Here is a 13,911-nt window from a genome sequence, read left to right as displayed (position 1 = left end):
ACAAACAAACACTAAGCCCCAGAAAAGGCAGTTGTTATGTACAATCACCCCAGAAGACTGAGGAAATTAACACAAGGAGCTCAGAATGGCTGGTCTGAAACATGCTGATATGACAAAGAAGATGCTTATCAGCACAAATTGTTTTCTACTGTCCTTGGTAAAAGGGATAAGAATGAATGAATAAATAAATGCTAGAATTGAGAAATTAAACAAATATAGACTAGTCTTTCAGAAAGTCTAGTGGTTAGGGTAAAGAAAAAGGTAGGGTGGCAGATTGAGGTGTGTGTTTGTTTCGTATGGGGGAGAAATGTAAACGTGTATGAGCTGAGGGAAGGAGTCTGTAGAGAGTGAGAGATTAGAGAGACAGAAGGGACAACAGAGAACAAGGTTTCAGAGGGAGTCTTTGTTTTACAAGATAGAAAGTTCAGAGTGACAGGACTCACCACTATTCAGGCTGATTTATTATGCCACAAAAATGGCTTAAGTTTGAGAATTTGGGTAATGTACCATAAAAGTAACCCTTTAAAAAAAATTGAGTCTATAATACAATATTCAAAATCACAATCTTTAAAGAACGAGGTAACTCTTTACTCAGAACTACGTTCATTCATCACTGAACTATTAAAACAGTGTTTTGCACACAGCAGATCGATGAGTGAATTATGTGATAATGAATCCTAAAATAACATTTATTTCTTACAGACACTTATACTTACTACAGATTGAAAATATTCAGGAGAAATGCCTTCCAATTCAAGGATTCTGTCCTCAAGTTTTTTAATTCTCTGATAAATGTCTCTTGGCACCGGACCACCTGAATACATTAAAAAAAATTCTGAGATACTATGGATAATTCTTTCTTCTTACAATTTTTATTCTTAAAATACCATTCAAAGACACTTATGCAAAAGAATGGGAATTATTTAAACTTAAGAAAATAAGTTAACAAGAGTAAGACAGAATGAAATCTTTAGCAAACATTTTCATAATATACTCTATGGGATATATTATTATACTACACTTCTCCCCAAGCCCCATTTATGCTTCCTATGTTGCTAGGCATTTTGTTTTATGTTAAATTCATTTTACAAGACATTGAATAGTTCCTGTATAGAACAACTTGTATCTCTGACAAACTCTGACAGTTGTTTAGGAGGAAAATGCATAGTGACAACTGACAATTCAATTCAGTGGCTGTAATATGTCATATCGTTTTCTTCAATTTATACTTCTCCTTACATGCCATATTTTCTCCTTTAACCCAGAAGACCATTTAAAAGGAGCTTTACCATAATTTTTTTTAACATCTTTATTGGAGTATAACTGCTTTAAAATGTTGTGTTAGTTTCTGCTGTATAACAAAATGAATCACCTATACGTATACATATATCCCCATATCTCCTCCCTCTTGCGTCTCCCTCCCACCCTCCCTATCCCACCCCTCCAGGTGGACACAAAGCACCGAGCTCATCTCCCTGCGCTCTGTGGCTGCTTCCCACTAGCTATCCATTTCACATTTGGTAGTGTATATAAGTCCATGCCACTCTCTCACTCCGTCCCAGCTTACCCTTCCCCCTCTCCGTGTCCTCAAGTCCATTCTCTACGTCTGCGTTTTATTCCTGTCCTGCCCCTAGGTTCATCAGAACCATTTTTTTTTTTTAAGATTCCGTATATATGTGTTAGCATACAGTATTTGTATTTCTCTTTCTGACTTACTTCACTCTGTATGACAGACTCTAGGTCCATCTACCTCACTACAAATAACTCAATTTCATTTCTTTTTATGGCTAATATTCCATTGTATATATGTGCCACATTTTCTTTATCCATTCATCTGTCGATGAACACTTAGGTTGCTTCCATGTCCTGGCTATTGTACATAGTGCTGCCATGAACATTGTGGTACATGTCTCTTTTTGAATTATGGTTTTCTCAGGGTTTATGCCCAGTAGTGGGATTGCTGGGTCATATGGTAGAAAGGATGCTCAACATCACTAATCTTTAGAGAAATGCAAATCAAAACTGCAATGAGGTACCACCTCACACCAGTCAGAATGGCCATCATCAAAAAATCTACAAACAATAAATGCTGGAGAGGGTGTGGAGAAAAGGGAACCCTCTTGCACTGTTGGTGGGAATGTAAATTGATACAGCCACTATGGAGAACAGTACGGAGGTTCCTTTAAAATACCATAATTCTTAACTAACAAACTTTCTAGGCAGGGGTATGGTAAAATTAAGGTTACTCAAATTTCAAGATTATGATTATATCCCAAATCCTTCCATTTCTTAGCACCTCCAATGTAAACATTCTGGTCTAGACCACCATCACCTCTCCCTGGATTATCACAACCTCCAAACTGGTCTTCTTGTTTCTGCCTTGCACACATAAAGTCTGTTCGCAACACAGCTGCCAGCAACCCTTTTTTTTTTTTTTTTTTTTTTTTTTTGCGTTACGCGGGCCTCTCACTGTCATGGCCTCTCCCGTTGCGGAGCACAGGCTCTGGACGCGCAGGCTCAGCGGCCATGGCTCACGGGCCCAGCCGCTCCGCGGCATATGGGATCTTCCCGGACCGGGGCACGAACCCACGTCCCCACGTCGCCTGCATCAGCAGGCGGACTCTCAACCACTGCGCCACCAGGGAAGCCCAGCAACCCTTTTAAAATGCAATTCATATAGTGTTAGTTCTCTGCTCAAAACCTTCCAACACCTTCACATTTCACTCAGATTAAAAACCAAAGCCTTTACAATAGTCTACAAGATCCTATACAATTTGGACATTCTCCCCACATTCATACCATTTCAGCCATTTTTCTGTTATTCAACTAGGCCAAGTACTCTTACAACTTTAGCACTTGTGATTCTCTCTACCTCTGTATTCACAAGGCTTGCACTTGCCAACTTCAGGTCTTGGCTCAAAAGTTACCATATCGGTAAGGCCTTCTCTGACCACACTTTAAAAAATACCAGTGCTACCACTTCCCCCTACCTAGCACTCCCTCCCTATCTTTTTTCCCTTATTTTTCTCCAAACCATTACTACCCCAACATTCTGTGTATTTTGCTTATTTATGGCCTGTTTCTCCACTCTAATGTAAGCTCTTAGAGGGCAGAATTTTTATGTTTTGTTCATTGGGTATGGCTGTGCAGGTTGTACACTACACAAACCTAGGAAGCATCAGTGCATAGACTGAACAGGTGCTCAATATTTACTGAATGAACAAATACATGATTAAACAATCGTTATGCAATTAAAGAATATGGATAAATTTTCATATCAAAAGTATCAACTTGTTAAATATAAAAACTCTAGAAATATGGGGGGATTTTTTTGAGAATTTTTAAAGTTTAGGATCTTGGTTGTTCTTGCTTTCGAATAAAGTAAAATGAGTAACTTACTCACCTGACTTTGCTCTTGCTGCTCCCTTTACCTAGAACATCCTCTGCCTCACCTCCCTACCTTTCAAGAACCATTTCAAGCTTCCCTGGGTCAACAAAGCACTGCCTGAATCTCTTCACATGGAGGCTCCTTGTGCCCCACCATACCCTTCCCTCACAGCCCCTTTAACATCCCCCTTTGCTATTAATCTTTCTCCCAAACAGATTATAAAGTCCTTGACGCCAGAAACTGTGACTACATCTCAGTGTCCCTCCTGTCTAAAACAGTGCTTGGTGTATAGTAGGCATTCAACAGATACTTTTCAAAATTAACTACTTGACACTATTAGATTTAATAAACCAGTCAATCCTGTTATACAGTTTGTATTGTAAATGCATCTAGTTCTGAGAAAGGGAGTTAATTTTAATGCTAATCTCTTACTATCCTCAAAGATTTACTCATTCTCTTATCATCTTCTCCCTTCATCCACAAATACACCAGATAGACTGGACTCAGAAATACCCTGAACCATATTTTATGCCTCTGTGCTTTTTGCAGATACTTAGAAGATAGAATCAACAGGATCTGGTGACTAAATCGGGAGGGAGACTGAGGCTTTGCAGCCAGTTAAGATCTAAGTTTGATTTCTAGTTGCCACTTACCACCTTGGGCATGCTGCTCTGAAAACTTCAGTTCCTTTATCTGACAATGATTACAGCACCAACATCTCACAAGGGTGCTGTTAAATAGTGAGTTGATATATGTATAATACTTTCAGAGTGACTGGCACTTAGGATTTAGTCAGTCACTTAATAAATGTTAGTCCCCAATGGCACTTATTTATTTATATCCTTATCCTCACTGGAAGATCTTAAAGAGCTAGGGTTACACTTATTAATACTTTTTACCAGCACAGTGGGGGATACGAGTGAGAGATGGTCATGGTTATGAAGTTAATGGCAGGAAAAAAACTACATTAGTTTTCAGCTATGACTTTAATAAACTGAGAGAGTCAGGATATTGTTGAGAAGTGTAAGAGGAGGAAGAAGGGCGTAAACACATGAACTGTAAATTCCTTGAAAGCAGGGACTATGCTTTCTTCATTTTTGTACCAATCAGAACAATGTTTTTCGTACATGACAGCTGCTCAATGAAAACCTGGTGACTAGTGAATCGGAATTTCTTTAACCACTTGCAAAGATACATTACAGAACACTGCCCAGCACTCTGCTTACCTGTCTGCAATCGCAAGTGAGCCTCAATGTTTTGTAGTCGTTCTTCTACAGCCTGATTACCACAATCGCGGAGCATGCTGTTAGGTTTATGACCTGACCCTTGAATTCCTTCAGGTCTAGTCTGTGGTCCATATGTATTCACAACTCTAGAAACTAAATTAAGAAACTTTTGAGCCTATTAAATTTACATTTCAAAAATCAGAAAGTCTCTCTCCTTAACAGTATTTGATGTTCTTTTCATAACCACAAACCCAAGTACAAAGAAAGGCAAGAGTTTTTGATTTGTTTTAAACTAAATAAAATTTAGATAGGAAAGTGATTTCTATTCCATTTCGCTTATAATCTAGAATAAGTTTCTGACAGTGATGAAGATATTATATAATGTATACTTACCTTTTACATGACTTTTAAACCCAGGGTAAGGAGTAAAAACGGCATCGGTTCTCGCACAACTATTTTCTAAGGAGAATTCAGATGAGTATAAGTTTAAATATATTCTTAACTTCAAATGTATGATATTTTGATAACCCTTCAGTAATGCATATTAACATATTACTCATAATCAGAGAATATCATTTTAAATAACAGTAATTAAATTACTATCATGCACAGGATAAAATTTAGTGATCTTTACTCTCTAAAACTTATATCTAATGTTACCTATTTCCAGATTTATATATAGAAAAGTCCTCAACATTTGGTGGCATAATTTAATTTTTAATGAATACCAATATCCCTAAAAACCATCTGGGCCTTTGGAGAAAATAATTTATATATTATAGAGAGTTAAAATTTCTAAGCTAAAGAGACATAGAAATAAACAAAACTCAGTATTTTTACTAAAATATCTTTTTAAAAAATACAGCATTTTTGATATTACTGATCATATGTTCACATGATTACGTGTTCACTAAACATGTAATATAAAGTATTATGCCTTTAACACATTTTTATTTCAGAACGCCACACAAAAAAGACCTTGAAACCTACAACACATACTTTTATACTTTTCCTAGATTTCCAGTGCTCATCTAAAAAAAATCCCTAATCACAAAAGCTGTCTCTTTCCAGACTGCCCCTTTCAAAAAACGCAATTTTAAAAATGATACCATGTGAAATTTTGTTCCAAATTTTTTCTAAGCTGAAAAGTATAGTTTCTTTCAAGTTATATATCAACAAATAAATCATAAACCAAGGGAGAAAGTTGGAATGATATTAACATAATATATAAACAATTCAAATATTATAAAATAATCTTTAAAATGACATTAAGTAAAACCATGCATTGCAGTAAATTTCCTAAAAGACTCCCCTTAATTATTTTGTAATAAAAATGGATGGTAAAAGATAATGAAGGAAAATTCTTTTTTTCCCTAGGGAATTTGATTTTTTAAAAAACCCATTGTTTATATTTTGGTCAATTGAGAGGTATTAAAAGGAACACACTAACACGTTACCATACATCTGATTTTTTTCCGTCTAAGTTTCCTTAAGATAGTTCTGCTGACACATCAAACTGTGAATAAAATTCCAAACCCACCTATCTTTTATATATAGATACTAGAGTCATTTTCTTTTTCTTTTCTTTTTGAAACACCTGAAAATATGTTTAAATGGCCATCACCTCTCCATTCTCTTTCTACCATTTCATGGGGCTAAGGGTTAAAAAAAGAAGCTATCATCCATTCCAGAACTATATTCCAAATATATAGATTAACTGACCCATTAGAGAAAAATTCAGCATGGTGTGAAGATAGTGAATGTATAAGTGCTAGTCACTCTCCACAGCAATTCTTCCCAACACTGTTTGGAGCCAGCAAGGGATTGAATGGGCTAAGGAATCCTGCTGAGCATTTCAATTCTTGTCAATTTCTATCCCCTGGTGGTTTATAATAATAGAGTTAGCAGGGAGAACAGAGGAATAACATTAGTGATACATGTGCTTGCTCCTTCAACAAACGCTTTCTCATGGGTAGCTTGCAGTTGGATTGTAGTACCTGAGATTTTGCCACTGCTGAACCTGTTCTGAAAAGCTAACAGTAAAATATACCAAATCTAGAGATACGTATGTATAATGTTAATAGTAGAAAAGGCTGCATTTAGGACCCACCTTGAGCCTGTATTATTTCATTATTAAGAGAATCAGTGTACCAGTGTGATACGAGTCAATTCTAGGTTCATCTGAAAATTGTGTTCATAATAATTAGCCACAAGATATTAGAGGCAACAAGAAAAATGTTCATTCCAATTAGGAACTCTTCTCCATAATTTTTTCTAAGAACTACTTGTTCTGATTATTACTATGATGCCTGACTATGATCTATGCTAGTGCTTTGCAATTTTGTATTCTGCAGCATACCTGCAGATCTGTAAATATACTATAAAATCATGTGGAGAGGAAAGGAGAATCTGATGAAAAACAGCAAATGTATGCACTATGAGAGAAAGGAAAAAAGCATAAGACACCATAGTCTTGTTGACAAATTGGTTTTATAATGACATAAAACATTTCAAACAGCTAAGGAGTAGTGAGAAAACTGCTCCCTCTTGAGGAGTATTAACTTTACTAAGTTCACTTCATGTATTAATATCATAATTTCATAAATACCTTTAGAGACTTGAAATTTATATAGCTTAGACCTTCTTACTAGTGAGACTGAGACACCCTACCACCCACACTTTATCTTCATTTCCTGAAGGAACTTTAAAACAATCTTTACACCTGTGGTAAACATTTGCCTTTCTACGTTAGCATTTATTTGATTTTTGGATAACCAAGATGAAAACCATTTTGTATTATTAAACAGAAGGAAATACTGCTGTCTTAGTTTCCAAATAAACCTGTGAAATAATTAAAAACTGTGTTCTTAATGTTATTCATTTTAAAAAACAAATGAAAGATCATTAAAATCCTACAAAAATTAACTTCTTCTAGGTAGTTACCTTGATTACAATCAATAACATTGCAAAATTCCCTGACGTTGTTTTCATTGATTTCAGCTTGCTTTCTTTCAATAAATGCAGATATTCGTCTGTCAATCTACAAACAATAAGCATGTGTGTCTTAATTCAAACACAGTAAGATTAAAAAAAATACTCCACCCACCCCCCAAAACCCAACTTCTTACTTCTGCTTTTCCAGCCTTTATTTGAACTACTTCTGGATCAAAATGGATCTGTGTCTTTTTCACATCTCCCAAATCACAATCGTTGTGCTTTTCTTCCTCCTGTAGGTCGCCAATGGGAAATTTGGCATTTACTTCATTCTTGTTCCCTGTTTCTGTTTTTCCTATTTCTTCAACAACAGTTGTATTCTCCTCTTTAATCAGAGGCTGAAGTTTTGCTAAAAAAGGCTGAGAACACAATTCCATCTGCTGAGGTTCAAACTGATCAAAATTAATCACATATTTACCATATTTATATAAATTTCTGCTAAGTAAAGGCAATATTCAATATCAATTAACTAAATTTAAAAGGTTGGCACATCATACATAGATCTGAGCACATGTAAGTGTTTGTGCTGTCCTCTGCTATTGTGACCAATATCATTTGCTATAAATCTGTTTAAAAAAAAAAAAGGAAAGAAAAGAAGAAAAAGAAAACCTGAGGAAATTTAAAATTTTCTTTGAGGGAATCATTCTGTCACTCATCTTTTATTTTGTGCCAAATCAAAGCCTCAGCCTCTGGCACCAATGCCACTTAATTAACATGTCATTCAAATGCCTCCTCAGAATACTAAGGCTTAGTATTTTTCCTCCTTAACACGAGAGCCAGTGCTCTCACTCAGCAAAGCCCTGTATTATCACTATATCACTGGAGATTCTCCACTTGAAACTGCAGTTGGCCGAAGTAAATGAGAGCGCATAGACATGAAATATATAGGTGTTATGCTGAGTGAACACTCAAGCTTCTCCTGACATGGCAAGATATCTTCTTGGGTCATGAAATTAAATTTTTAAAAAGAAAACGAACAAGAGCCATAGCTGAAAAGAGGTAGATGCCTATCACCATACTAGAGGGGGAAAAAACCCTGTTGTATAATGTAAATTATACTACCCATTCCCCCCGCCCAGACCCATCCACAATTAGGCCTCAATTGAGTCCTATAGCTCATTGCTTCCGCCCTTTAAAACTAGGGTTAACTATTACTTTTAACATGAAACAGAGTTAAAATTTCCCATAAAGTCACTGAATAGAGGACTGAAAATTAAATGTCTACTCCATTAATCAAAACACACCAACACTTGTCAGTGTTCCAATTATTTCATACCTACAATTTTGCTTCCATTATTTGCTATACCAAATACTCTTCTGAATCCTTGTAACATCTTAACAGAAGTAAACTTTTCGACACTTCATATTTTATACTTTGATTAGAGATAAACTGCAAACTTGCATCAATTGTAACTGCAAAGATGTTCAATTGGAAACTAGCAAGGTCATAATACTGTTCAGTTATTGAACTGAAATACTAAAAAATATAACAATACTATTATAAATTAACAATTCAGTGCTGACTTAATATAAAGGATGAATTATTTCAAACTCAAGAAAAAGACGATAAAATAGTGACTGGCTACTTACTAATATGAGACATTAATGTCACAGAAATTACTTTCTTTTTAAAAACTATGCTGAAACTGTTTAATTGCAATAGACACTCCAGGATGTGTCATGCTGGGATAATGCCACTTCTTGAACCACTGAAAGCACTCCATGAGCCTCCAAACTCACCCAAGGCATGGAATCATTATCATAGCATGACACACACCTGCCGTGTCTTATTGCTTAATTATAACCTACCATAGATGCAACTGTATTGAATTTTCAGTGCAAGTCTAGAATTGAATAGAACTGCATTTTCAATCTTCACATCCACATCAGCCTATTGGGCTATATTCCTGTAATTGTCCTGATCACTATGTAAATTAACAGATTTAGATCCAATCTGGCCAAAGTAACCTTTTATTAATACCACTATTAATACAGTGTTAAGATAGAGCTAACAAATACTACAGCTTACAATTTAACTACAATTAATTTCTAGTCTCAATATCAAGTTAACATTTTTAACACGAAATTTACCTGTAAATATAAAACGTGTTGTTCAAGTGCACTAAAGAGCAAAGCAGGCTGGAATGCCGAGAGGCTCTGGAGCTTGTTCCAATCGATTGTAATTTTCACCACATCATCTCTGATGTTAAGCTTCAAAGGGGCAAACCAGCAACATCACAAAAAATTACAGGATTAAGCTGTACACATGGGATTGTCCAAAAATAAGATTTCTATAGAATAACACACCATTTAGCTCAAAGTTCTCAAGTTTTCAATCATACATAAAAATGCTCTACACCTAGTTACCACTTTAAAAAGCCAAAAAACGTGAAATTTTCATAAAAAAATAGAATGACACCTCACTCTAATTCTATTCTTGGGTCTGTGTAACGGGACCATCTTTTTCGATAATTCATTATCTAAAAAACTTTGGATAGGGGTGAAAATAGTCTTGTCCTACTCAGAATCCTACTGCTTCTAGCTCAGAGCATTAAACAGAGGGGGCAGGTACCTTTATGAAAGTTCTGATATACACATTTCTTTTTGTTAAATATGCACATAAATACATAACAAACATATCATTCCTCTGATGTCTTCTGAATCACATTTTTATTGTTTTCAATTTTAACCAATTTTAAAAATAATTTAAAAATCAATTCATATATTTATATTCATACATATTATGAAGTCTAGTGATACATGGCAATGTGTTTATCTACTTCAAATAAAAATTAAACTATTATTTAGCTGCGGAAATCTGAAATTGAAAAACAAATACTTTTCCACAATAGTGAAATAAATGGCCAGAGACTGGATGGAAAGGCCAGACTTACTGCTAAACAGTATTTTCTAGTAAAGTATGAGGGCTCATTGTATGAAAATTTCTTATAAATTGGCTATCCGTGACCTATTAGAATAATAGCATATACAGAAAACTACCAAGAACCTGAATATAAAATTAATATCAAAATGAGTGAAGATTTTAGAGGGAAAGCCTCCATCTCTAGTCTTTCGAGTGAATAAAAGTGAATCACCGTAAACTTTTCTAGGGACACGTGTTTATAAGGATATACTACATCGCAGAATCAAGTTAACTATTATTTTTTCAAAAATCATTTATTTAAAATTAGTCATGTTTTCTACAAAACAAAGACAACTGTTACATTAGTTCAAATACAGATCTTATAAATTGTGATTGTAATAAAACAAAAATATAAACCGATGTACATAGAACCGAAAAGATCCAAAGTTCCCAAAAAAGGCACTATATGAATGAACGCTACATGACAGAAGTTTACCACCCTTTGACCAGAAATATTTAAAGTCCATATTAGACAAGTGTAAAGAAATAAGTTTTGTGTAGGCTGCACTGGCAAAAATTAGTTTACATTATTTTAACTAAGGTTTTATATTAAGATAACCACATTAATCTTAATTTACATTATTTAATGCCTATAAAGATTTCCTTAGACAACAACTTATGCACAGAAGTAAACTATTACTATACTTTTACAGTTCTCAAGGGATCTATAGTTTATTATAACAAATTTATGAATACAGTTTGGGGATAATGCAGGCAAATCCTCAACCAAAGCAAAGCATCAAATTTTCTAGAGAAAATAATAACTTATAGAAATTAAATTTAATGTTTGGATCATATTCTCATTTCAATTCAGCAAAATTATGTAAGCTTTCAAGTGCAGTTAAAGATATTTGGTCTTTTAAGAAAATCACATAATAATGTCACAAATTAACTTTAAAACTATCCCAATACATCCAACGATTATTCAACAAATTCCCTGTTAGTAATATGAATTCTATGCATTTTTACACTGTAGAACTTGTAAACCATTCACTCAAAAATGTATTAGTCTGCCATTAATATGGCCTATTTAAAATATGTATTTCAGTAAAAACTTTATTAAATTAATATGAAAATCCAAGCTAACAATAAATATTTCTTCAGCTTGGTTAAAATGGACCAACCAGAGGTAAGCAATAAAGTTAAAATTAGAAAATTGGAAATCTGAGATAAAAAATACTTTTTAAACATTCAACTTTGTTTCCTATTGAGGAGAGCTAATAACACGATACTATACAGAATAAAGTAGGCATTTTACAACATACATTTAAAAAAATTCCTTAAACTGGTTTTGAAAGGAAATAGTGATTTCCACCAAGGGCAATTTTATAAGTATAGTACTCGGGCTTTAATTCTTTAAACAATACATCTCGAAATACAGAGAGTATTACCAAGTTGGCTAGCATTTAATTGATGAGATGATCTTATTTTCTGACACTTGTATAAATGGTCCTTTCACTCTGTCATGAAAACTCACCAAATATTCACTCTAAACATTTTTGACAGGTGACATAAATAAATTTTAATCACATCTCTACTTTTACCTACAGAATATCTGAATGTTTAAAATTTTTTAATGAGTTTTAAAAATTCAGTATACAAACTATTTCAAAAGAAATGTTTTATTTCTGAATGTTATTTTTAAAAAGTATCTCATCAGTGGGGGGAAAAAAACTTGCGTAAACTATAGGTGAGTATAAACTTTTTTCATCCTGATATTAGGATATTAAAAAAAAACCTTAAAGTTCCAATGTCCACGCCATAGAAAGTTCTCAAACTTTTAAACCATTTACAGGTCTTGAGTCTTGGGACTGAAATAATGTGTCCCCAAGTCTTAAAAAAAAAGTTTAAGTCCTTGACAAACAAGTGAGTTTAAAACTTTTAGCCGACTCTATTAATAATCGTTCTATTAAACCAAACTGAAGGTTTAACTTAGAGTAATGCTCTTTTTAAGTTAGAACAAATATTAGGATTTTAAAAAATATTTAAATAACGTTTTAAGAGACTGATTCTCCATTCACCCAAGGCTTTTAAAAATAATTTTCACAAATCAAACGCTCTATTTTCATAAAGGAAGTTACCATTATCTTCAACATAAATGCCTAATTCCGCCTTAAGATTAAAAACATCTGTTTTTTAAAAGCAGACAAACATATTTTCAAGTTGTTTCTCATTTAAAATTTGCACTTTACATCATGAAACGAAATAGTGACTTGAGTGTAAGGAGTACCTTTATTTAAACCCGATTTTATTATGACATTTCTACAAAAGCTATTTATCAGCCAGTTAAACTAGTTAATAGCTAAATTACTAAACAACAGTTGTGATACAAGCAGTATCGACCATGGATAACTCAGCCAACTTTACGCTATGAGTAGTTTAGATTAATTCCTTTTCTCTTCCTCCCCGTTTTAAAGGGGAAGACATGCAAGCAACGGCCAGAAGGAAAAAAGAAATAAACAAAAGCAAGTGACTCATAAGAGGAAATCACCCAAAAAAGGCGGAGAGAGAGCTTTTCCAGAAATCGCAGGCCGTACTAACCTATCAATTTCTATAATGAATGAACTGGAAGTAAAAGGAGCCTGAGCGCCAGACGCCTCCCAAACCCTCAGAGAAGCTTCTCCGCATCCATTCTCTCCAAGCCTGTTCATCTCCGAGCCGGGTTTTCACTTACACTAGCCTCACTCACTCTTGGGGAGAAGAGTTGCAAGGAAATCTAGCCTGCAACCGGCCGTGAACTAACCCGCGCGGCCATCCTCACTCAGACCGCAGACGGCTGGGCCCGGGCTCCTCCCCCGGCCTCGGCTACTCGCGCCGGGTCCCACACCCCGCAGGCCTCCGCTGCCCCCTGCCTCCGCTCGAGGAAAAAAGGGGGGAGGGGCTAGACGGTTCCCAGACCCCTACTCCCACAGACCACCACTCACTTGTCCAGCCAGGGTATGCAAGGAGCGAAAGACTTCGCAGACCACCTCTTGGGAGAGGTTGGGGCTGCAGCTCCGCTCTAGGCTCCTGTCACCGATGGTCGGGCGACTAAGCTCAGCGGCAGTAGCCATGACACTTTCGTAGGCCGCCCCCGCCAGCACCGAAGAGCCCTCACAACCCACCCCACCCTCCCCTGCTTTGGTCGCTGCGCGATGATGTAAAAGCACTGCGTCTCTTTTAGAGCGGGGCTTTGAGCACCCGCCCCCTCTATGTGACTGACAAGCACGTGCACCAATCAGGTGCAGCTACAAGGTTCCGCAGAGGACCCCGAGCGGATGACTGCGAACCTGCGTGAGGCTAGCTACAGTATTTCAGATAATGATTGGAGTCGTTATCTAATGAGGGTTAGCTTCTTGAACCCTCATTAGTTAGTTAACATCGCTAATTTAACATAAATT

General features: G+C 35.6%; 1 protein-coding gene and 1 long non-coding RNA gene across 4 annotated transcripts in view; one reads left to right on the top strand and one right to left on the bottom strand.

Moving 5' to 3' along the window:
• The window catches only part of LOC132516996 (uncharacterized), a 285,768-nt gene extending 284,982 nt beyond the window's left edge, over positions 1-786 (top strand). The window contains exon 8 of the long non-coding RNA XR_009539552.1: positions 703-786. This is a non-coding gene — a long non-coding RNA (uncharacterized LOC132516996). The remainder of the gene's footprint in view (positions 1-702) is intronic.
• MBIP (MAP3K12 binding inhibitory protein 1) overlaps positions 1-13,629 on the bottom strand; it is a 35,736-nt gene extending 22,107 nt beyond the window's left edge. For 2 of the 3 annotated variants that reach the window (XM_060143375.1, XM_060143383.1), the window contains exons 1-7: positions 13,456-13,629; positions 9,700-9,819; positions 7,743-7,967; positions 7,558-7,654; positions 5,008-5,073; positions 4,615-4,767; positions 717-814 (exon numbers count right to left, since the gene is read on the bottom strand). In XM_060143375.1, coding sequence (XP_059999358.1) covers positions 717-814; positions 4,615-4,767; positions 5,008-5,073; positions 7,558-7,654; positions 7,743-7,967; positions 9,700-9,819; positions 13,456-13,584 — 888 coding nt within the window. In that variant the 5' untranslated portion in view covers positions 13,585-13,629. The remainder of the gene's footprint in view (positions 1-716; positions 815-4,614; positions 4,768-5,007; positions 5,074-7,557; positions 7,655-7,742; positions 7,968-9,699; positions 9,820-13,455) is intronic. The other variant, XM_060143391.1, reaches the window with a different exon arrangement.
• Positions 13,630-13,911: the final 282 nt, after the last annotated feature.

The sequence above is a fragment of the Lagenorhynchus albirostris genome, chromosome 1 (assembly GCF_949774975.1).
Source record: "Lagenorhynchus albirostris chromosome 1, mLagAlb1.1, whole genome shotgun sequence".
NCBI lineage: Eukaryota > Metazoa > Chordata > Mammalia > Artiodactyla > Delphinidae > Lagenorhynchus > Lagenorhynchus albirostris.
Note: the sequence above shows the minus strand (reverse complement) of the source record. Positions and strands in the feature narration are given on the sequence as shown.